The 24496-nt window shown below is 40.4% G+C and overlaps 2 protein-coding genes across 4 annotated transcripts in view; one reads left to right on the forward strand and one right to left on the reverse strand.

The window, feature by feature from the left end:
- The window catches only part of akr1a1a (aldo-keto reductase family 1, member A1a (aldehyde reductase)), a 45512-nt gene extending 43226 nt beyond the window's left edge, over positions 1–2286 (forward strand). For both annotated transcript variants that reach the window (XM_080184291.1, XM_080184218.1), the window contains exons 8-9: positions 580–666; positions 1944–2286. In XM_080184291.1, coding sequence (XP_080040417.1) covers positions 580–666; positions 1944–2009 — 153 coding nt within the window. In that variant the 3' untranslated portion in view covers positions 2010–2286. The remainder of the gene's footprint in view (positions 1–579; positions 667–1943) is intronic.
- Positions 2287–13803: 11517 nt separating this feature from the next.
- vcp (valosin containing protein) overlaps positions 13804–24496 on the reverse strand; it is a 57717-nt gene continuing 47024 nt past the window's right edge. Inside the window, exons 14-17 of one of the 2 annotated variants that reach the window (XM_080184391.1) lie at positions 23112–23420; positions 18643–18798; positions 18370–18524; positions 13804–14638 (exon numbers count right to left, since the gene is read on the reverse strand). In XM_080184391.1, the coding sequence (XP_080040517.1) occupies positions 14533–14638; positions 18370–18524; positions 18643–18798; positions 23112–23420 (726 nt within the window). In that variant the 3' untranslated portion in view covers positions 13804–14532. Of the gene's footprint in view, positions 14639–18369; positions 18525–18642; positions 18799–23107; positions 23421–24496 lie in introns of both variants that reach the window. The other variant, XM_080184449.1, reaches the window with a different exon arrangement.

Genomic DNA, 24496 nt, shown 5'->3' on the forward strand with positions numbered 1-24496 from the left:
TGATAAAGGTAAAATCTGACTGAAATTCACTAACAAATTTCATTCTTGGGATGTGACTATCATAACCAAGGCAAGCGTATTTTGCCCCTCTCCCGTCGTACTTGAGACGCTGGTGATGGGTTGTCTTCTTGAACTGCTATAGTGGTAGTGGTGCTCCTACAATACTGTTAGGTAGGGAGTGGTAGGAGTCTGACCCAACAACAAAATGAATGATACGTGTTGAAGTCAGAATAGCATGTGCCTTGGAGTTGATGGTATTCTCATGCACCAGGACTGAAACTAAAACTATAAACACATCAATATAGCCTGGCACAGATTATTTTGCAAAGTGGACACTGTGTAGTTATCACAACAAATCAATTGGTTATTTACTTTTTAGTTATTGGTTTTTCTTTGGCAACGAGGGGGCCTACGACTTAATTGAAATTAGTGAACAGTTTCCCTTAAAGTTTTTTGTATATCAGTGCAAATACATTAACAACTGACTTTGTAAACAAATATCAATGATAACCCACTACCATTGGACTGGCCGCGTTGAACATGATGTTTACATCTGAACATATTTGTGTTATAAAACAGGCCTTTGATTTCACATTGTTGAAGGAAGATATGAAACAAATTGAATCTTTTGACTGCAATGGAAGAATGATAGTGCCAATGTTAGAAGTAAGTTTATAAAAAAAGTAAATTTCATAGCTATGTTGTTAATTGGAGACATGTATATAAAGAGCAAAGCAAACAACAAACAAGTGGCCATGCCCATGCAAATTTCAGGACGCTTTTATCTCCGGGATTCATTAGCACATGTGCTCCACCCAAAGATGATGTGAATGGCTTGGACGTCAGTGGGTAGGAGTGGGATTCCGGTCCTATGAACCCCCAGAGGCCTCCTGGAACACATAACTCTTCCTGATTAATAAGGAAACCATTATAAATCTTTTAAAATTCACATTGCTTGGATCTTTTAAGAGTTAAAGTTGGTGATGACGTGAGTAAAATTGGGGGAAAAAATTGGGACTCATGATTACCAATTTTCCTCCAAACCGAGCTGGTACATGTTCTGTACTATGGTGCTGTGCACCTTTCCATGTATAGTATAGTGCAACTTACCTTTCTGTGTGTAGCATACAACATATAAATTAGGAGCAGGAGTAGGTATTTTGCCCCCTCAAGTCTGTTCTGCCAATCGAGAAGATCATGACTTATCTGATTGCTGCTTCTAATTTCCTGTAGACTCCCTATACCCTTTCACTCTCGTCAATCAAGAATCCAGCTAACCCAGCCTTAAAAATATTTAATGACCCTGCCTTGACTGCTCTGTGGGGGAAGACTAATGACCCTCAGAGAAAAAAATCCTCATCAGGGGAGGCTGCTTATTTTCAAACTGTGTCCCCTAGTTCTCATCTCTCTCTATGTACCCATAGTGCTATTTACCGTTCCATGTGTATCACTGAATTGTGTATCCTTCCAAATTTCCAATTGGTTGTACACCATCAAGGGGTTGAATGACCTACCCTTGCTTCTAGTTCTGATATGTTCATTTATCAAATTGCTATGTATCCTTTCATGTGTACCATAATGTCACGCATTCTTCCATGTACCACAGACCAGTTACCATTCCATGTGTACCATGGAGTATGTATTCTTCATCACACCATGGTACTACACATGTTCCATGTGTACCACAGTGTTAGATATCATTCCATGTCTGAGATGATAAGCAGCTGACTGCCTGGCCACTGGTACACACAGTACACTGTTTCCCTCCCCAATTCTTACTTGGCTCCAGTTCATATGGCAGAGAATGCCCACTGCAGACGGTCCACTCATGGATGTGGAAATGCAGCACAATTACCCAATTGCACACATATCTCAGCACCATTGAATAAATCTGAGATTTCCAAAAATATTACAACCTAACTGATCTTTCTTTACTTTTACAGAGAGATGGAAGAAGAGTTTGGAGAGATTCAAGTCATCCATACTTCCCTTTTAACGAGCCTTACTGAAAGCCAACCAACAAGTTCTGCAGTATCCGCAACATATTTTGGAAATGTTTCTCTTCAAAACAACTTTGCATTTAACTCCTCTAAATTGGTGTAACAATTAACAAAATATTAGAGAAATTATTTTTAACATCATGGACAGAAGCATTAAAAGTATTTAAGCTTAAATAATCATTACTAGACCTGGATGGATAGGCAAGCTACATGTAAAAAAATGGCAAACTTAACAAAAGGTTTTCAATAATTTCCAAACATTCAACAATAAACACCTCAATCATCAGCAACTCTCTGGCTGCAGATTTACATTGGAGTTTACAGGAACCTCAATTAAGTCAGAAAACGTCCAATAAGAATATAATAATGTAGAATGTTGGTATGCACACTGCTAGTATTGCAATATAAAAGAAACATTATATCATTATTTTTATTGATTGTCTTGCACAAATTAAACATTAAAGAAATTGTGTGGAACCAGATACCAAAGTGATTTGTTCTTCCATGTTATGCTAATTCACGCAAACATTTCACATCATTTCAATCTAAACATAGTATGCCTGTGTTAATGGTATGGCTGCCACTAAAGTTTTTTAAATATAATTCATGAACAATAAGGACTTGTTTCTTTAGAAAGTGTGTAGCATTTCATAAATTAAGTAAAACAAAGCTTTTGAGATGAAATTAAATATAGCTCTCCATCAAAGAAAATGGGAGTGGGGCTGGGCGGGGGGTGGAGAGCAGGATCAGACTTTTGAGTTGGATGGTCAGCCATGATCATAATGAATGGCAGAGCAGGCTCAATGGGCTAAATGGCCTCCTCCTGCTCCCATTTTCTATGTTTCTATTAAGAGTCTTTTAGTGGCACAGAATTTAAGTATTGCTCTGTAATGGCTATAAGACATTACCATTAACTTCAATTTGTGCCACTAATACTTCATGCACTTAATTAAAGAAACATTTACCATTTTTCCCCCACTGTTTCTATTTGCTGCTTTCTTAACGTTTGTACATTCTGTCCCTTATCGTCATACTCTGGGCATTATCTAAATAGCTGCCTTTCGATGCCACCATATCCTTCTGCTTTATAAGCCTACGTATCCCCTCTCCAGAACCTTCCATGCACTGTTTAAACTCTCGAATGTCCTAGTTATATGTTTGCAAGAGCACTGATCCCATCACAGTTCAAATGTAATCCGTGCCAATAGAACAACCCCCCACTTCCCCAGTACTGGTGCCAGTGCCCAACAAATCAAAACCCACTTCTCTCATTTTTTTTATCCATTCCTGGGATGTGGGCACTGCTGTCTGGACCAGCATTTATTGCCCCTTCTTGGAGTCACTTGTAGGCCAAACCAGGTAAGGATGACCAATTTCCTTCCCAAAAGGACATTCGTGAACTAAAGTTTTTACAATAATCCACAATGGTTTCATGAGACTTTTAATTCCAGATTATTATTATATTGAATTCAAATTTAACCATCTGCCATGGCGAAGTTCAAACCTGGGTCCTCAGAACATTACTCTGGGTCTCTGGATTACTAGTCCAGTAATAATACCGCTCTGCCACAGTCTCCCCTGAAGGGGAAGATGCCCTATGCCAATTTACACAGTTCATGTGATAATCCAGAGCATAACCTTGGAGGTTCTGTTGTTTAATTTGGTGCGTAGCTCCTCAAAGTCTTTATGCAGAAACCTCTTTCCTCATTCTACCTAAGTCGTTGGTATCTACACGGGCCACAACAAAGGGATCCTCCCTCTCCAGCTGCAAGTTCTGCTCCAGCCTGGAGCAGATGTCCTAAACCCTGACACCAGGCTGGCAACACAGCCATCTGGACTCACTCTTCTTGCGACAGAGAACAGTGTCAATACACCTCACTATACTGCTCAGTACAACCACTTACTTCTCATGTGCTCCCCCAGTTGAATAGCATCCTGTACCATAATCAGTAAACTTGTCCACCCTGCTCTCACTCATTCACATGAGAACTCACGCAATTTGGCCAGTAGAAACGTTTTTTAAAAAGACTTATCAGACAACAAATTTTATGAAATTGGGCACACAAAATGGAAGCAGACTAAAGTTACGCTCAGAGTCTCCCCACTAAAAATCACAAAGTAACAGACACCGATCAGTAGGCAAGGGCACGCTTTTAGAATGCAAATGAGGGCTAGCAGATAAGGGAAGCTGGACAGGATGGCACCTACAGGAACTAAAATCTCCACCCCATCAAAATCAGCACTTCTAAAACAGTCAAACAACCCATGGAGACACCTAAAATTAGCATAGTTAAGAAAACATTCCTGGCCCCTCAAACCTCTTTTGAAATCATTGACACACCTATGGTTCAAACCCCAGAAAGTCTAAACCATTAATAACCAGACAAAAACAATTAACACATACTTAAAACAATTTCCCCAACACTTGAAACCATCGAGACAGGGTGGCTGAAGTCAAATACTGTAAATAAAGGATTAGCATTTGAATCGCGTGCTACACCGAAGTTCAGGTATAACTGTAGCCCGTTGCGGGGGAGTCTTTAGTGTGCTTTCGGGACAGTCCGATTTGTATGTCCTGACTGTACCTCCGTCGACGTAAAAGGAAATAAAGCTGTGCCGCTATTGAACTACACCCTGAGTCCGTAGTGGTCGTTTCGCCCACTCGCGCTAACAGACTGAAGTAACAAGCTGAGGAAGTGACTGATAAGGCTTCATGTTAGTTCCTCAGTTAAGTATCACAAATCTGAATCTTGATGATCTGATTTTGTGAATAATCTGTCAATCATCATGTGAAAATTGGGTTACTCAGAATCTACATTTCCCCACCCCACAAAATAATTGTTTTATTTAAACATTTGTCTTTGATTTAATTCCTGATGTTACATGACTTTCAGTAGTTCTGTGGAAAGCAGAAATGTCAATAATCTTTGGTTAGAAAACTGTTTACATGCCAGTTTTTGTTTTGAGGTTTTTTTTTAAATTTGGTCTATGCTGAGTAGGTGCAAAAACAGATTACCGGCCTGTAAACAGAGTGTATGCATACTGCTGTCGAGTGGCCGCATTATTTAATCTTTCAATGTTCCCATTTTGTCCTTCCTGGAGCTTATTTTGTGTTGGTCTGTAGTTGCTTCTCAATATGCGGTGCCAAATTCTCCTTCTGAGTACACAGAGTGTATGCTGTAACTCTGCTGCGTGCCAACAAAATCTGCCAAGAAACTTGACCTTTCTCGTGACACCAGCAAATGTTGCTAAATGGTAATCAAACTTTCCTCAATTTGCACTCCAGTAATTTTATTTTGGATCTGCTGAGTAAATGTAAACCTTCAAAAATGCACACGAAGCACATGCTTGCAGTTAGCTAACATTGTTATATTTATCAAATCAAAGGAATCCCATTACAGTACTGCCTGCGTGAAGCCCAATTTATAGCTCTCTGGTTCTTGTAAAACTCTCCATTGATTTTTTTTTTAAATCAGTAAAACTTCGGACATACAGTACAACAGGATAAAAATCATTACCAAATCCAATCCTGCATTTGCCGACTATATTCAACAGAACAATAACTACCTCTGGAAAAAAGCACTGATGCCAAATTTCAGACTGTAAAAACAGATTTAATCTACATTATTCCTGTACACAATGGAACTATCTTTACCTCAATCAAGCAGTGTCCATTAGTTGCATGCAGAATGGTACTTCATGTGCTGTTGCTGACCTGAACAAATGTGTTCCAGCATTGAAGAGAAAATTATTGAAAAGCAAAACAACAGAGTGCCCTTTACAGCTTTAGTCAAAGGAAGAAGTTTGTGGAATCCCAAATTGCAGCAGTAAATCAGAAATAGATCAACAAAATCAGATGATATTCAAAAGAAAGAAATAGTCACTTCCATGAATACTGTCAAATTCTGCCTGGCCAACTTGACATTGATCACATACATGATCAAATTACACTTCAAAGTACATAAATATCTCATTAGTCAAAATTCTATTCACCTTTTCAAAGATCCTATTGCACAAGAACGTAATAAATAAGAGAAGACCACTCACAACCCACTGAGCCTGCTCTGCCATTGAATATGCTCATGACTAATTTTGGTCTCAGCTTCATTTTCCTGCTCACTCCCATACCTCAATTCCTGAAAGATTAAATATTTGTATATCTCAGCCTTAAATAGTTCAACAATGGACATCTGCAACCTTCAAGTGTAGAAAATTCCAAAGATTTCACAACCCTTTTGCATGAAGGAATCTCTCATCTTAGTTCTAAATGATCAGTCACTTATCCTGAGACTCTGCTCACTAATTTCTGATTCTCTTGAGCAGTGAAGACAATCTCTCAGCATCCATCCTATAAAGCCCCTTCAGAATTTTGTAGGTTTCAAAAAGATTACTTCTCATCCTTTTAGAATACAAGTCCAATTTACTCAATTTCTCATCATGTTTAATGAACCAGTGCAATTTGTGCTCAGCCTGGTACTCACTGCTAGTCAAGAACTCCCACAATATACAGACTCAACACATCACCTGCCCTGCCATCTTTATCAAGTGTTGGTTAAGTTAATTATTTAAAAAGTAATAAACCCTGCTACTCCCAATAACCTTTACTAATGTTAGTAGACCTTAATACTACCAATAAAACTTTACATTATATACTTTTGCAAGATAAAGGAGCAAAATATTCACCATTTACCTGTATCCCTATGATTTGATTTATTGCCACATGTATTAACAGTGAAAAGTATTGTTTCTTGCGTGCTATAGACAAAACATACTGTTCATAGAGAAGGAAATGAGAGTGCAGAATGTAGTGTTACAGTCATAGCTAGAGTGTAGAGAAAGATCAACTTAATGCAAGATAAGTCATTCAAAAGTCTAATGGCAGCAGGGAAGAAGCTGTTTTTGAGTCAGTTGGTCCGTAACCTCAGATTTTTGCATCTTTTTCCTGATGGAAGGTGGTGGAAGAGAAAATGATCCTTAATTATGCTGGTTGCTTTGCTGAGGCACCAGGAAGGGTAGACAGAGTCAATGGATGGGAGGCTGGTTTGTGTGCTGGATTGGGCCACATTCACAACATTTTGTAGTTCCTTGCAGTCTTGGGCAGAGCAGGAGCCATACCAAACTGTGATACAACCAGAAGGGATGCTTTTTATGGTGCATCTGTAACAGTTGGAGAGTCTTAGCTGACATACCAAATTTCCTTAGTCTTCTGAGATAGTGTCAGCAGTGAGGGGCAGGGGGACCAGGACAAGTTGTTGGTGATCTGGACACCTAAAAACTTGAAGCTCTCAACCGTTTCTACTTCATCTTCGTTGATGTAGACAAGGGTATGTTCTCCTTTAAGCTTCCTGAAGTTGATGACAATCTCCTTCGTTTTGTTGACATTGAGGGAGAGATTATTACTGCCGCACCAGTACACTAGACATCACACATTGCTGATTTCTCAAACGTAATCTTTCACACTGCTTTTAATCTCCTGCTGCTTTCACCATTGTGCTGTTTTTCCACATACCCTGCTTGCTAAACCCCTCGGTTTTGGGATCCTCCCAACCAGCCTCCACCTCAGGAATTCCCATCCAACAGAAATGTTCCAATTCTGAGGAAAATTCTGAGTCATAATGAGGTAGTAATAAGAGAACATGGAGTACCAATGTCCAATTTTGGATTAATGTTGTAAAAATTGGATAAGATGTTGCTGGAGTTTCCATCCTTTGGATGAGGCATTAAATCTATTAAACCTATGCTCCTGTGGTTCACATTTCCATGGCACTACTTAAGCAAGTCCTTCTGGTCTCCCAGTCAACTTCCTCTATCAAACACCACCAAGTTAGTCAAATTATTCATCTCTTCACACCTCAGCAAATGGGATGTTGCTGTGTCAAAACAGTTCCCATTTATGCACGTTTTTAAAATTTGATCACAACATATGAGCACTGACAAAACCACATTTACTAGCCATTCCTATTTACCCTAGAGACAGTAATGATCAGCCATTTTGAGCTATTGCTGTGTGATGAACGTTTCTGTCATGGTTAGGAAGTTTCAGAATATTGGCACAATAATGATGATGGAATATGACTAAGTCAAGATGTCATGTGCCTTGAAGAGTAACTTGCAGATGTTGATGCACTCATAATTCTGGTCATCCTGCTCAGAAATAGAGATCACGAGGCCAGGAGGTGATATCAATGCAAGCTCTGAGTTATTGCAGTTCCTTCTGTTAGCATGCTGTGGGCACACTGGTGAGTGGTGAAAGTAAATTCAGTTGTAGAGAAGACAGCAAGCAAATGCCTATGTCTGCATGGTGCCAAGGTACTTGGATGTTGTTTCATTTGCATGCATCCCAGTAAATGACCAGTATTCCATTACATCCTGGCTGGTTGAGATAGAAAGAGAGGACACTCATTGCAAACTGTGGGAATATGAATTTACTCTCACTACCTGTGTACTTCACTGTCCTGGGATATTTGTGGGATCAGCAGACTTAAGGATGAAAAACTGGACAAATATGAAGGTCATTCATGTATGTGCTGAAGACCTGGAGATGTTGGTGTGGTCCCTGATTGTAGTAATGAAGCAAATGAAGAGTCTCAGAAGATTTCAATAAATCACAATTAGTTCATAAATGTTTTCCACCATGTGTTGGGGCAACATTTTCAAACTTCATCAAGTTTGAGTTTTTTGACAACTTTTTTTTCCTCTATGCATCAGTTGTAAAGCATGAGCATTATTTAGAATAGCAATCTAAAAGGAATCTCCAGTAACTATGAGAGGATCTGAACAAAGTTTCAAATCTTAGGCTGATTGGTGTAACAAATTGTCCCTAGTCTCCCCTCAATCTGGTTTCCAATGTGGAATGCCATAAGCATAGACAAGGGTTATGGGTGGAGAGGGGACTCACAATGTTGAAATGGCGGCGCGGGCTCATTGGGCCGAAGGGCCTGTTTCCCGCGCTGTGTTGTTCTTTGTTCTTTAATTCTTAATAAAGAGATTGAATCCAAAAGGGTACCCTCATGAGACTGGACAGAAAATAAGAGGATAAAGAAAACGATGAGAGGTGGACAGAGAGACATGGCAATTCGTGGAGAACATCCAATTAAAAAAGATGCTGTGTATTCAAATCTGGAAATAAAAAGAAAGCATTAGAGTCACAGTACCAAATGCTGAGAATTCAAAAGTCAGGAGAGACTAAGGCCAGAGAGAAGAACGTAGCATTTGGGGCTAGTGGCAGCTAAGGAGTAAAAAAAAAGTCAATTTCAAGCAGTTAGAACTGTTCTGACACTGAACTAGCAGCTTTCAGAACAGAAATCATGATTTTTAGAAATGTACATGTTTTAGAATGTACTGAAGTTGCAGCATGCAAAGATGGCAGAGATTTGAGAATGGATAGTAGTCAGAGGGCAGCACAGCATCTTCTGTCTAGTGAATTGGATTAGGGTGTCACAGGGGCAAAGTTGTTAGCGCTGCTGCCTCAGTTCTAGGGACCTGGGTTCGATTTCTGGCTTGGGTCACTGTCTGTGTGGAGTTTGCATGTTCTCCATGTCTACGTGTGTTTCCTCTGGGTGCTCCTGTTTTCTCCCAAACTCTAAACATGTGCAGATTAGATTGACTATGCTAATTTGCCCCTTGATGTCAAAGATTAGTGAGATTAGTGGGGTAAACATGTAGGGTGAGATTGATGTTAGTGCAGACTCGATAGGCCAAATAGCCTCCTGCTGCACTGTAGGGCTTCTATGAAGTGGCAGGAGGTGGGGATATTAGCTTGCTGAAGAAGAAATAAAGCAGGTGCTGTTAGGTGGTTCCAAAGGTTGGATGTGAATTTTAGGGTAGAGAGTATGGCCACAATTTCCTTTCCTTATCCTCTCCAACTTCAGAGTCCTGAATAAGCATCATTTTAATGGTAATGTTAGGAATAGAGGAAGAGGTTAAGCAAATGGGCAAAAATCTGGATAATGCAGAAAAATGTGAACTTGTCCACTTTGGCAAGAATAATAAAAAAAGCAGTATATTACTGCAAGGGAATTTAACTACAAAAGTCAGAAAGTTTTACTGCAGCTGTCGAAGGCCATGGTGACATTACATTGTATGTAGAGTTTTGGTCTCATTCAAAAAAGGATATAATGACAGTAGTTCAGAGAAGGTTCACAACTCACATGTGGGGTGAAGTACTAGTTTTATGAAGTTAGTTTGAATAGATTAAGCCTTTATCTTTTGAGTTTGGCTCAAAAGCACTTCATCTTCTGATTAGGCACTTTACAACCTTCTGGATTCAACACTGAGTTAAACAACTTCAGACTATGAGCTTCCTCCTCCATCTTGATTCCCCCTTTGTAATCCTATTTTGTTGTCCCTGCCCCCAGGGGAACCTGGCACTTAGTATTAAATTTTGATTTCACAGAGCACTAGCCTTTGTCCCATCTTAACTTTATGCACCCGAAACATCTTTGTCAAATCAGTCTTATTCCTGATTCCTAATCTATTCCACACCATCTTAAACAGTGTGACATGCATCATTTTTCTCCCCCTCTTTAGCTCTGAAGTCATGTGAATGCAAAACATTCTGTCTAGATGCTGCTGGACCTGCTGGGGTTTCTCCAACATTTCCTACTTTATTCCCTCCCTTTTCTATCTAGCTGAACCTTATGCTCAGGCCCAACTTCTCTTGATCCACTCACTTCCTCCTAATACTTTACTACAGGAGCTCACATGGGTTATTTTTCAACCCTTCATTCCCCTCCACCAACTTTTCCCCCTGCTGGCACAAGGATTCTTCTCCACCCTGACCAACAAGACCCTTGACTCCCAGTTTCATTTTCTGCTTGCAATCCTTCCCCCTGCCTCAGAACTGTGGCAGCACCTCTTGGCTTCACTTACTCTATATTAAACAAAATCAACCTCCCATCATTTCCACCAACTCCTGCATGACGCTGCCAACAAGCACTTATTTCCCTCCCCCAAAACATTCTAAAGAGATAGTCTTTGACTGACATCCTGGCTCGCTCTATTACTCCCAATAACCCCTTGCCCTTTCCAATGGCACCTTTACATGCAGGCACAGGAGATGCAACTCCTCCCTTCCCACCATCCAGGAGCCAAAACACTCATTCCAGGTGAAGCTGTTTACCTGTACTTCATTGAACTCAGAATACTGCATTCATAGTTCATGATGGTATCTCCTCTATATTAGGGAAACATCTCCATTCAGTCCACAAGTGTGACCCTAGGCTTTCGATCAGTTTTCACTTTAATTTCCTACTTCACTCTGACCTTCATTTCCTAAAGTCCAATGAACCTACCTCATCTTTCGATTAGGCACCTGACAACAACTTCAGGCCATAACTCTTACCTCCCATTATTTCCAGTAATTGCTGTTGACGATTCAGCTACTTCCAGTTTTAAAATTATAGAGTTCTACAGTGCAGGAGGCCATTTGGCCCATCGAGTCTGCACCAACCACAATCCCACCCAGGCCCTATTCCCATAACCCCACATATTTATCCTAATTGACTAGGATCAATTTAGCATGGCCAATCAACCTAACCCAAACATCTTTGGACTATGGGAGTTAATCATAGCACCCAGGGGAAATCCACACAGACATGGGGGGGAATGTGCAAACTCCACATAGACAATCACCCAAGGCCAGAATTGAACCCAGGTCTCTGGCATTGTGAGGCAGCAGTGCGAACCACTGTGTCACCATGCCCCCCAACCCCCTCCCCTTCATTATACCTCATCTTGATCCATCTTTTGTTTTGCCTGGAAATTGCAACTGGCCTTGCTATTCTTGACATACAAATTGTCAATCCTGGTATCTGGTGATGTGAATGGAGTGAATTTTCTATTTTGCCATTGCTATTGAGGCATGTAACCCGTCCGGGGGGGGGGGGGGGGGGGGGGGGGGGGAGATGCACTACTTGAACATTAAGGTCAAGTAAAATTTTAATTTTTCTAAATCTTTCAGTTGAGCTGAAATAATTTTATCCTTTTTTCTTGTTTTGGTCACTGCCATATTTTGTGTTGACAAAAGAGTTCGAATGCAGAGGAAATGTTAAAAGTATAGAATTTGTAATCTAAAGAAAATTAGCATCAAAACCATCTTTAGCAAATAGGCCCCGGTTTGAATCCTGCCACAGCAGATGGTGGAATTTGAAAACAATTTTAAAAAACTGTAATTAAGAATTGACTGATGACCATGAAACCATAGTTAATTCTGGTTCACTAATGTCCTTTAGGGGAGTAAATCTGTTGTCCTTACCTTGACTGCCTACATGCGACTCCAGAGCCACAGCAATGTGGTTGACTCTCAACTGCCCTCCCAGGGCAACTAGGGATGGCAATAAATGCTGGCCAGCCAGCGATGCCCATGTCCCACAAATGCATAAAAAGAAGAAATATCTTCATAACTTCACAACATACCTTACTTAGCTCAAAATAAGGATCACCATTAAAATAGCAATCTAAATCAAATACCACTTTGGCGTTTTTCTAATTCTACCTGAGAGAAAAAAGACTAAGATAAAAAGAGTGCATTCTCTTGCATGGTATATTGCAAATGACTATACCCTTTAACTTCAGTTCCATTTTCAGTGATGTATAAGTGACATTCCATTTTAGGATAAGAATGGTTTTGCAAGCAGTTAATATCTTACAAAAGCACGCACTAACGCAATTTTAAATAAAGCTAATTTCTTACACCAATCTCTACCTAGTCAGAAGATAACCATTCCTACTTTTTTTTCCATCTTGCAAGGTTTAGAAAAGTTTTGTTACGAGCATAACCAATCTTTCCTACTCAAGAACATAATTTTGCTAGCCATGATAGTTAACACAATCCGACATTTTGAAAACAAATCAACCACTTGGGTGGATGAAGAATTGCCAGAGATCTTCTGTCCATTTGTGACATTTTATGCAGTACAATTTGCTAATTTCAGGAAAAACAATGAAGGAACTGATCTCATTTGGGGTACAGAAGTTTTCTTGATGTGTATATAACTACTAATCACTGGAATTCCCCCAAAATAAAGTCGTGAAGACAGGAATCAAATTTTCAAAGTACTTGGACAACACTTAACCTTCAGAATGTTATTATCATTTGTGACTACAGGGGCCTATGGATATTGCCTTCAAGAAGGTGGTGGCTACCTTTTTGAACTCCTGCAGTTCCTGTGCTGCCTGTTAGGCCATGACTTATAACAGAATTGCTAGTGCAGAAGTAGGCCATTCAGCCAATAGAATCTGCACTGACTCTCTCCAAATTTCCTTGGAGCTGCTCCCTCTCTACTACCACAAGTTCTACACACGTGGAAGAAATCTTGTTCAAGGATACAAACTATTGGGGAAGGCATGCAGAGATAAGCGTTTTGAATTGAGATGCTAAGGATGGCAAATCATTGGAGATTGCTGTGATAGTGGTAATGGACGGGTGGAGCAGAATATTGATAAAAGAGGTTTCAACAAGATGGAGTTTCGTAGGGAGGAACTCGAGTAGCTGATGGAGAGCATTCAAGAAGTTAAGTTTCAAGGTTAATAAAACCATCCAAGAGTCTCAACATTAGTAGACTAAATTGTCCTGGGAGCACTAATGGAATCCAGATGAAGTTTTATTTTGCTTCCTTGTAATAAATCTGAACAGTTTTTAGGTTCTACCAATGCTCAAAAGCCAAATCCCAACATTACCTGTGGCAACTGTTCCACTGGAGCTTACCAGTCAAAAGTTGTTTCAGGTGCCATGTATAATTAAATCCTTAAATAACCAGAATTTATCCAGTTTAATGAAATATTGCAAATAAATAACTATGCAGTGGTTTAAAAATTTATTTTGTTCACAGATCAGTTCTACTTAGAATGTTAAGTATGTAATGAATTATTAAAAGTATTTTTACCACTACTTGAAATCACTTCATTTCTCAGTTTAAAAGTTATAAATGACCACTGCCCCTTCAGTGGTCATCAGTCAGCATAATGCAACACATTGATAATAATCTTTCACTCTGCACCAGCAAAAGTTGTAAACAGACCATATAAAATATTTTTCATTAATCATTTAGACAGTTTCACCTGAATCTGCAGCATAAAATTCAGGAAACACACAATTCATTATTGGAGGTGCAACAATTCAGATTTTATTATCAGTTCATATTAAGTTCCTTGACATTTCAAGTCTCATCTCATTCAAATGTATACATTTATCATGTCACCTACTGAAATAAAAAAAAAATGAAGTTCCATAAGCATTTTGTATTTTTTCAGGCTACAGTTATACTCACTGCAAAAGCTGCTGAATCTGCCTCATCAATTAGAACAGAAGTTTCCCAGAAGGTAGTCATAGACTACTCTGCAGTGATTTAACAGTTATAACTTCACATCCAACATCAAGAATAGGTTCTTAGAAGAAACCCCTGTAACCAGATTATTGAAAGCTGCACATGCTTCTCTGACTGGACTGAAGGGGAGGAAAAGGAAAAGCAACAGTCCAAGAAATGGAAATTGTACAACTTGGCCTGGTCAAATTTGGTCCACAAATGTATGTTTAACCATACAGATCATCATCATTGTCTTCACTGAACATGTTTCCACCACTTCCTCCTCCAGTTCCTTGGCTTGGTCCTGCACCTGCTTGGCTACTAGATGGGAATCTGCAAGTAGTGGAGGCAATGTTAAACTTTATTTTGAAATATTTGATTTCAGACAACCTGATTTTCAATTAGAGTATGAAGGGTATTCAGGAGTACTAAAAATTAAGCAACATATGGATTTCAGTCACATCTATTTGATAAAATTAGGGGGAGGAAATGCAATTTTACTCAACCCAAAACAAATGTTTCAAAGTCTAAGCCAAGCACTATGTATGGTTTGTATTATTTAATATATTGAAACATTAAATCAGTTGAATTGACACTTGCTCAAGTTGATTTCTCTCACCCAACTTTCAGCTTTACTCATCTTCTGATGGTGGTCACTCAGATAAATGGAACTAGGTGTCCTCTTTATCTAAGTTCCCCAATGAAGAATAGTGAATGTTTGTGTGTTAATCAACCAGGGGTAGTGCAGTTGATCTCAATCCTGTTCAGGGTTCCTCAGTAGTGGCAGATTCAACTACCACCACCACCTGAGGATATAGATTTAAGAGAATGGCAAAAGAACCAAAAACAACATGTGGAAAAACTTATTACTACAGTGAGCGATTTGGATCCAAAGTACACTGCCTGAGGATGTAGTGGAGGCAGATTCAATCATCGTTTTCAAAAGGGAATTGAATCATCATCTTAAGAGAAAAATTTGCAGGGCTACTGGGGAAGAGCAAGAAGAGAAAATCTGCAGGACTACCGAGAAAGACAGAGTGGAAGTAGATGCGCTATTCTCACAGCCAACCAACATGGACTTAACATAAGGAGGCCATTCAATCTGTAACCATTATATGATTCTAAGACATTCCGTGTTTCTTTGGCTCAACGTAGAAACAGCGACCCAGCATATTTTGCTTATTTAATGGATTTGTAATTTGATCCCTAGATCTAGACTCTCCAGTAAGGGAAGTATCTTCCCAGCATTTTTCAGATCAAGCCCTATCCTGAAACAATCCCTGGGCATATCCCAGTGACACGACAGACTCACCAGACATGGTGACGTTTCCTCCACTTACTGCAAAATGGATGTTCAGAATCATGTTACTCTCCCCAAACTCCCACATGCTGCAGTAATGGTACACTTTGTGCACTGTCATCTGATCTAACATTAAATAAATAAGCTAAAGTTGATAAGGGTCATGGCTGATCTGATTATAGTCGTAACTCTAAATTCCTTTCTATCCTCTAATATCAAGTTACTCCCTTGTTGATCACAATCTAACTCAGCCTTAATATTCTACTTTCTCTCATAAGGGGAAAACATCCTCTCAGCATCCACCCTGTCCAGTCCTTCAAAATCTTGTTTCAAAAAGATCACAATTGTCTAAACTTTAATCCATACAGGACCAACCTCTCTTCACAAGGTAACCCCTTCATTCCAGGAATCAGTTGAGTGAATCTTTGCTGCACTGCTTCTAACACAAGTAAGGAGCCCAAAACTGCAAATACTGCTTCAGGTATGTCACATCAATACCATCACCCCCACTCTCTTCAGCAAATTACATATTTCAACAAGATCACCTCTCATTCTTCTAAACTCTAATAGGTACAGACCAGTAAGTTATCACAGAATCCCCACAGTATAGAAAGAGGCCATTCAGCCCAGCAAGTCCACACAGGCTTCCAACAGAGCATCCCTCCCAAGCCCTATCCCTGTAATCCCAGGCATTCAATCCTAATCTCCTCAAACTACATATCTTGGGAATACTCAGAGCAATTTAGCATAGCCAATCCACCTATGTGCACGTCTTTGGACTGGAGGAAACCAAAGCACCCGCAGGAAATGTACGGCAGACTCACAGGGAGAATGTGCAAATTCCACACAGTTACCCAAGGCCAAAACTGAACTCGGGTCTGTAGCATTATGAGGCAGCAGTGCTAACCATTGTGCCACCATGGAGCCCCAAATGTAACAGGTAGAACCATCACAAAATGGGACATGCCCTTACAACATAAATTGCATATGTACCTGTCCCCATTTTAAACTCAAATTATATTTTTATGTAATATTTTCATTTGGTTTAGTGAAGAGGTAGAGCTGATTGCAGCAGGCATTTCACTGTGAGGTACAGGATGCGCCACAGCACTACCAAGAGCATGAGACTGCACTTAGTATGTCATGTTTATATAGGAAATTTCCAATTCAAACATGGATGTAATAAATTAAAATGGAACAAAGCTAACAAAAACTAACACTCTCCAGTAAGAGGTTACAAGATAATGATCAAGAAGATTCCTGATCCTAGGCAAATGGCTCTGCAATAACTGTCAATGGTGATTAGTGTTAACATTTTAAGCATTCTTAAATGCAATCCATTTAGAATCTATAAACTCCAGCTGTACAGATTGTCAGCAGTTTCAAAATAGAATTCTTCAGACATTAACTTACCATTCCCTCTTTTTGTAATGTGTAAAAACTGAATTAAAAATTTATCATGTACAATATTAAATCTGAAATGCAACTTCAAATAATGTCACATTAAGTGCACCAAATTTTCTAATTCCAACATGCAGTTAGCCTCTATAGTTCATTTTTCATCAAAAAGTCTGTGTAAATTGAAATATTTTACATTGCTAAGTTCTTTATATAGAAATAACTTTTAAAATAAAATAAATTTGGAAACATTAAAGAAATATGCTACTCTTTCCAGTTAGCTCCAGCTCACTGACATTCATGCTTCCTGTCTCCCTCTCCTGAATCCTCGTGAGAAAGCAGAAGTAGTAAATGGATATGGTACAATAATAATGTGTTTTTTCCTTTTCATTCACAGGCTTTAAGTCGGTCCGCCTTGTGTCCAATGGGGGGCATACACGCGATGGGTCGTACTTGGGCTGCTCTTGGTTGTTTGAGATTGCCCTAGTGCTTCATGTCGTTAGTGTGTGCCTAAACTGGACCAGATACTGGGCAAGGTGACAGCTCAGCGACTATCACTGATTGCTGTGCAGACACATGGATTTGGGCCGGTGTCTGGGAGTTTGCGCATTCTCCCTGTGCTTGCGCGGGTTTTCTCTGGGTGCTCCGGTTTCCTCCCACACCCCAAAGATGTGCTGTTAGGCTGATTGGCAGGAATAAATTGTCCCTAAATCAGTTTCCCTCAATCTGGATGGCCATAAAACATTAGACAAGGGTCATGGGTGGAGAGGGGGACTGGTGGTGTTGAGATGGCGGCGTGGGCTCGTTGGGCTGAAGGGCCTGTTTCCCGGGCTGCTTTTGTTCTTTGAAGGGAGAGCAGCTTCGAACTGGGGAGTTACAAAAGTCAGCAGCAAGAGGAAGTATCAGAGGGGAGTTTAGAAAGCAAGTGAAGCCACCAAAATATTGTTGATTGGGTGACTCAACTGGTCAGACCCAGCATAAAATGGCATTAAAACGAAACTCTTAATGCTAAACAAGAATACCGGTCCCCTTAACGAACCAAAATTAAAGTGCAACTATGTAAAACAGGACAAACTGCACCACCTCACACTAATGATAAAGTTCAATTTGCAGGCATTCCTGGAACACACTGCAAAATACTTCAGCCAAATTAGGGTATAACTGTCACTGATACAATGCAAGGAAGAAAAATAAAAAGTTAGAAAGTTTTTTTTAAAGAAAGTATTACAAAAATTAAAATTATTTGTTCAACCAAAGCAAATCAGCACATGAATTTTTTTTTGTCATGATCACCTGTCATTGATTATTTGCAGTTAAAGAAAAAACCTTCTGACAAATGACAATGCAAGATATAAAGGAAACTTGCCTGAAACTGCCAAATCCACGACTCTGCTGCAGTGTTTGTGCAAACATTTCATATTTTCGAATATCATTATCACTGACAGATCGACGTGCATAGCGCATAGCTTCCTCAAAATGGTCCTTGCGTATTTCAGGAACTGGGTCATCTTCTTCAACCTCCTGCATTTCAAGCCACTTAGGTATTAATGAGCATCATTTAAAAAACAGAAGCCAATAACTGGTTTAGAATAAATCTGAGTAGATGTTTATATTTGAAAAGCATAATGCCTGCACATACCATGGCTGAAGGGTTGCCCTGTCTTTCACGTTCTCGCCTGATCTCACTTTCAATAGATTCTCTGATTGCAAGTTTACAAGCGCGTTGACAGATCTCGGTCAAATCAGCTCCAGAAAACCCATTGGTGGTCTTAGCCAAATACTCCAAGTCAACTTCCTACAAAAAAAATGCATTAACTGGATAACTTGCAAGCATTAACTGAAAGCTTCAACCTAAACTTGGGCTACTTAAGATGCTTGCTAACCTAGGAAGTTGTTCTTTGAGAGTCTAATTTCTGTATTCAGTTACAAAGCTATACAGCCTTGTATATTGTTTGCATTTATCACATTGTTTATATTGTTCATGCTGTAATGTTCCATACTAAAAGCCAATAACATATTTCACAATATAGGTATAATATCTCAAAACCTGCAACCTCAAGACTGTGGCCATACCAGATTTCAGATTGGGCAGTTTGGGACAGGCCAGGTCAGGTTATGTCAAGAGTCACTTGAGGGCAGGTATAGACCTGCGGGCAAAAGTGGCAAAGCAAATAACTAGTCCAGTGGTATACCTTGCTGAATTATAAGTTTTAAAAAACAATTTACACAATTAAAATTGCTGCATGGCATATTCCAAAAAAAACTTTTTTTTTGAATAACTCCAGTTTTTGCACAGCCAGTTGAGACATTACCTGAAATTAAACACCAAGAATCTTAATCCAAAGAAAATTTATCAGGTTCTCAAAAGAGCATGTTTGCTCCAATTTGAAGAAACTGCCAGTGGAAGAACACTGGAACAAGCAGCAGGAGGAGGCCATTCAGCCCCTCAAGCTTGCTCTGCCATTAAATAAAATTTTGGCTGATGCGGTATTAACTTTAAATTTGCAACCTGGCTACCCCCAATAATCTATCACCTCTAGCTTACCAAGAATCAATCCACCTCTGCCTTGAAAATATTTAAGTAGTCTGCTTCCATCACATTTCTAGGAACAGCATTTCAAGGGCACTCAGCCCAGACAAAGAATTTCACCTCAGCTCAGTTTTAAATAGGCAACCCTTATTTATAGACTGTGATGCTGGGTTTTAGATTCTGCCTCAAGAGTAAATATCCTTTCTACATCCACCCTGTCAAGACCTCTCTGGATCTTATACGTTTCAATCAAGTCACCTCAGCCTTCTAAATTCTAGCAGATACAAGCCTAACCTGTCCAACCTTGCCTCATAAGACAACCCATCCATTCCAGGTGTTAGTCTGGTAAACCTTCTCTGAATTTCTTCCAATGCAGTTATATACTTCCTTAGTTAAGCTGACCAATACCGTACACAGTATTCCAAATGTGGTTTCACCAGTGCCTGTACAATTGAAACATCATTTTGGCAGGACCAATGGGATGAACGAGTACACTATCAAGGGCAGGAGTCTTAGTAGTGTTGATGAGCAGAAGGATCTTGGGGTCCGGGTCCACAGGACTCTTAAATCGGCCTCGCAGGTGGAGGATGTGGTCAAGAAGGCGTATGGTGTACTGGCCTTCATAAATCGAGGGATTGAGTTTAGGAATCGGGAGGTAATGCTGCAACTTTATAAGACCCTTGTCAGGCCTCACTTGGAGTACTGTGCGCAGTTCTGGTCGCCTCACTATAGGAAGGACGTAGAAGCTATTGAAAGGGTACAAAGGAGATTTACAAGGATGTTGCCTGGACTGGGAGGCATGCCTTATGAAGTTAGGTTGATGGAGCTGGGACTCTTCTCCCTGGAGAGACGAAGGTTGAGAGGCGACCTGATAGAAGTTTATAAAATGTTGAGAGGAATAGATAGGGTGGATTCTCAGAGGCTATTTCCCCGGGTTGAAATGGTCGCTACGAGGGGACACAGATTTAAGGTGCGGGGAGGCAAGTACAGAAGTGATGTTAGGGGTAAGTTTTTCACTCAGAGGGTGGTGAGTGAATGGAATCGGCTGCCGTCAGTGGTGGTGGAGGCGAACTCGCTGGGGTCTTTTAAAAGACTTCTGGATGAGTATATGGGATTTAATGGGATTGGGGGTTATAGATAGGTCTATGGATTGGTAGGTGTCGATGTGATTGGCGCAACTCGTGGGCTGAAGGGCCTGTTTGTGCTGTAGTGTTCTATGTTCTAATAACCTGCCTAAGTTTTGTAGATAAGCTATTGAAAGTTGAACACCTTGTGCTACAAGTCCTTTACTTGGAATTCCACCTTGCCGTGAAGAGGCTAAACATTCCACTGATCCCAAGAATGATGTCACTGGGAGTCTTAAATTCCTAGCAGTGTCACCCATGATGGTCAGAGGGGAGGAAACAGACAGGGTGCAATCCAGAACAAGTCCTCAACAGCAGTTCCCAGCAGAAGATATTGTATGGTATCAATGGCTGTGATGGCAGATGAAAGTTGCAACAGTAGGGATATCCCCAGTTGGCGGTCCCCTTGCCACTGGATCTGGATCTATCCTCTATCAAGGACCATGTGTCTGATGATGTGCGACACTGTTCTCATGTTAAAAGGCACCAGGCATCTAATGAAAGGACACAACACACTCCTAACACAGACCAGCCCTGTGGTGATTGGCAAAAGGTGAAGGGGAACTGAGACATCTGGAAATCCCAAGCTTCACACCAGCAGGTAGATTGTGGAGTTTGAATCAGTTGTCTCGCTCTTGGAATAGCAACAAGACAGCATTTCAGCGGTTTTCTTCACGAATGAGTAGCCCTCTTCAGGATCCAATCTGCTCATCCCACTTGGGGAAAGGACAAGAAAAGATGCTCTAAAAATATTCTGTTCCATCTCCAGCATAGCTGGAAAACAGCGCCCGCAGGCTCATCTATCTGTGGTGAGAAAATCAAAGTAAAACTCAATTTTGTAACCAGGAATATAATGAACCCTCATGGATAATAAGCAAAACAATCAACCAGAACTGAGAACTGCCCTTTTTGCCTGTGAATTCAGACACTTAAACACTGGCTTCGCTGCTGCCCCAAGACCTGAAGACCCTCCATCTACAACTTGCCAAGAATCAGCAGCAGATGGTTGCGAGTGCCTATATCCTAACTCGTGATGCCAACGAAGGGTCCAAAGAAAGCTTCTGCTCCACCCTGGACATGATATCTTCCAGAAGAACACTGGAGAGTAAGATAATCCTCTACGGGAATTTCAATGCCAGGGTTGGGAAGGATTTCCAGTTCTGCGAAGGAACCATCAGAAAGGAAGGGGTTGGGAATACCAGCTTGTCATCACTAACACACTGGTCTGTCAAAAAAATACATTCAAGACTTCCCAAAGACATCCATGATGAAAGCACTGGCATATGGTCAACTTAATGATTGTCTGATCCAGAGACTAAAAGGATGCCCTCACCACCAAAGCAATGGCCAGTGCTGATGAATGCTGGACAAGTCACTGGCTCATCCATTCCTCCATGCCCATCAAACATCACCATAAGCAGTGGAAGATAGAGACAGCTCAGAAAAAAAGATCACCGTGCAGTGGCTTCAAGAATCAAGCATGCTAGTGAACCTCCAACAATGTCTTCACCAAAATCTCCAAAGTGTTCATTTTAAAGGAGTGAAGAAAAAAAAATCAAAAGAGCTGAAGATAGCCATCAGCTCAAGCTATGACAAAACTATCGGCTACAAGTTAGAAAACACCACTGATTTGAAGAGAACGACCACACCATCCTATAATTATGAATGCTGATTGGTTAGGAAAAAATGTGAAAAATCATGCTGTAACTGTAGTAAAAATGTTTCCTCAAAGTCAGGTCCATGAAAATACACACCGATAAATGAGAAGTATTACATTTTAGTTAGAAAAATAAGGTCATATATTACTTGGAAAATAATCTTGTGTGTTTGAGGAGCTAGGAGTACAAATGCACAAATCACTGTGTCGTGATGCAAGTTACTAGGCCATAAAACTGTCTATTTCTAAAGTAGTACTGAAAAGCAGAGAAGTTACGCTAAACTTAGCAAACATTGGTTAGACCACACTTGAGTAGTATTTCTGATTACCCCATTATAAAAATAAATAGAAGTTGCATTGGAGAGAGTGTAAAAAAGATTTACAAGGATGGTACCAGAAATGCAAGGCTTTATCTCCCCTGGATGGTTGGGTTGTTTCTCTGTTTATCATTAGATGAAGCAATGAGGAGGCACAAATGGAGCATACACATCAATATGGACTGATCTGATCAAATGGCCTGTTTTGTGCTGTATTTGCTATGCAATCCAGATAATTTAAAAGGACATGCAAACTCAAAGTAAAATCATGTTTATGAATATAGGTTACGAAAATCTAGATTGTCTACAATGCAACAAGATACTAGACTTAGCAGTAACAGTTTCTCAATGCTGCATTAATCAAGGAAAAAAAAAATTTGCCCATGAAACTTAATTTTTGCAACCCAACATGCTCATTCTACTTTTTGATATCAAACAACTTCAAAATATTAATTTTAAAGAAACAAAAACCATACTTGCCTTAGCAATAGGAGACTTCCTCAAGTTGGCTTTCAGAATAGCACCACGAGATTTCTCATCAGGCAGTGGGATGTAGATCAGTTGGTCAAGGCGTCCAGGACGCAAAATTGCAGGGTCAATAATATCAGGGCGGTTAGTGGCACCAATGATAAAGACATTCTTTTTGGTGGACATACCATCCATTTCAGTTAGGATCTGGTTTATAACACGATCAGCAGCACCTCCACCATCACCGATGTTGCCACCACGAGCCTTAGCAATGGAATCAAGTTCATCAAAGAACAGTACACAAGGGGCAGCTTGACGGGCCTGAAAAATAATGTGGAGGAAGGCCATCTGTTATATGTTCATTAAGACAAAGACTGGTCAGAGAACATTTGGAATTAAGGATTCACAAATAACGCTAAAGTTTACCATAAGAAATTACTTAACATAAAGGCCACCAGTTTTTATGAAATATATTCTACAGGACATTATTTTTATGCATTCATGTACTTTGGGCATTGCTGCAAGGCTAGCACTTATTGCTTTCCCTTCATTGCCCTTGAGGCAGTGCTGGGGAGCTTCTGGAAGTACTGCAGAACCATGTGAAGAACTAATGTAGCGGGGAGTTATACAATAAATGGCAGAACCATCAAGAGTATAGAAACACAGAGGGAACTAGGTGTGCAAGTCCACAAATTCTTGAAGGTGGCAGCACAGGTGGAGGCGGTGATGAAGAAGGCATATGGTATGCTTGCCTTTATAGGACAGGGTACAGAGTATAAAAGCTGGAGTCTGATGTTGCAGCTGTATAGAACGTTGGTTAGGCCACATTTTGAGTACTGCGTCCAGTTCTGGTCGCCACACTACCAGAAGGACTTAGAGGCTTTAGAGAGAGTGCAGAGGAGGTTTACCAGGATGTTGCCTGGTATGGAGGGTCTTAGTTATGAGGAGAGATTGGGTAAACTGGGGTTGTTCTCCCTGGAAAGACGGGGAATGAGGGGAGACTGAATAAAGGTGTACAAAATTATGAAGGATATAGATAGGGCGAACAGTGGTAAGCTTTTTCCCAGGTCGGAGGTGACGATCACAAGGGGTCACAGGCTCAAGGTGAGAGGGGCGAGGTATAAATCAGATATCAGAGGGACGTTTTTTACACAGAGGGCGGTGGGGGCCTGGAATGCACTGCCAAGTAGGGTGGTGGAGGCGGACATGCTGAGATCGTTTAAGACTTACCTGGATAGTCACATGAGCAGACTGGGAATGGAGGAATACAAACGAATGGTCTAGTTGGACCAATGAGTGGCACAAGCTTGGAGGGCCGAAGGGCCTGTTTCCTGTGCTGTACTGTTCTTTGTTCTCTGGTGTAGATACAGCCAGTGTTGTCAGGGAGAATGCATTTT

Source organism: Carcharhinus amblyrhynchos, chromosome 1 (genome assembly GCF_965287045.1).
Source record: "Carcharhinus amblyrhynchos chromosome 1, sCarAmb.v2.hapA, whole genome shotgun sequence".
In the NCBI taxonomy this organism is placed as follows: Eukaryota; Metazoa; Chordata; class Chondrichthyes; order Carcharhiniformes; family Carcharhinidae; genus Carcharhinus; species Carcharhinus amblyrhynchos.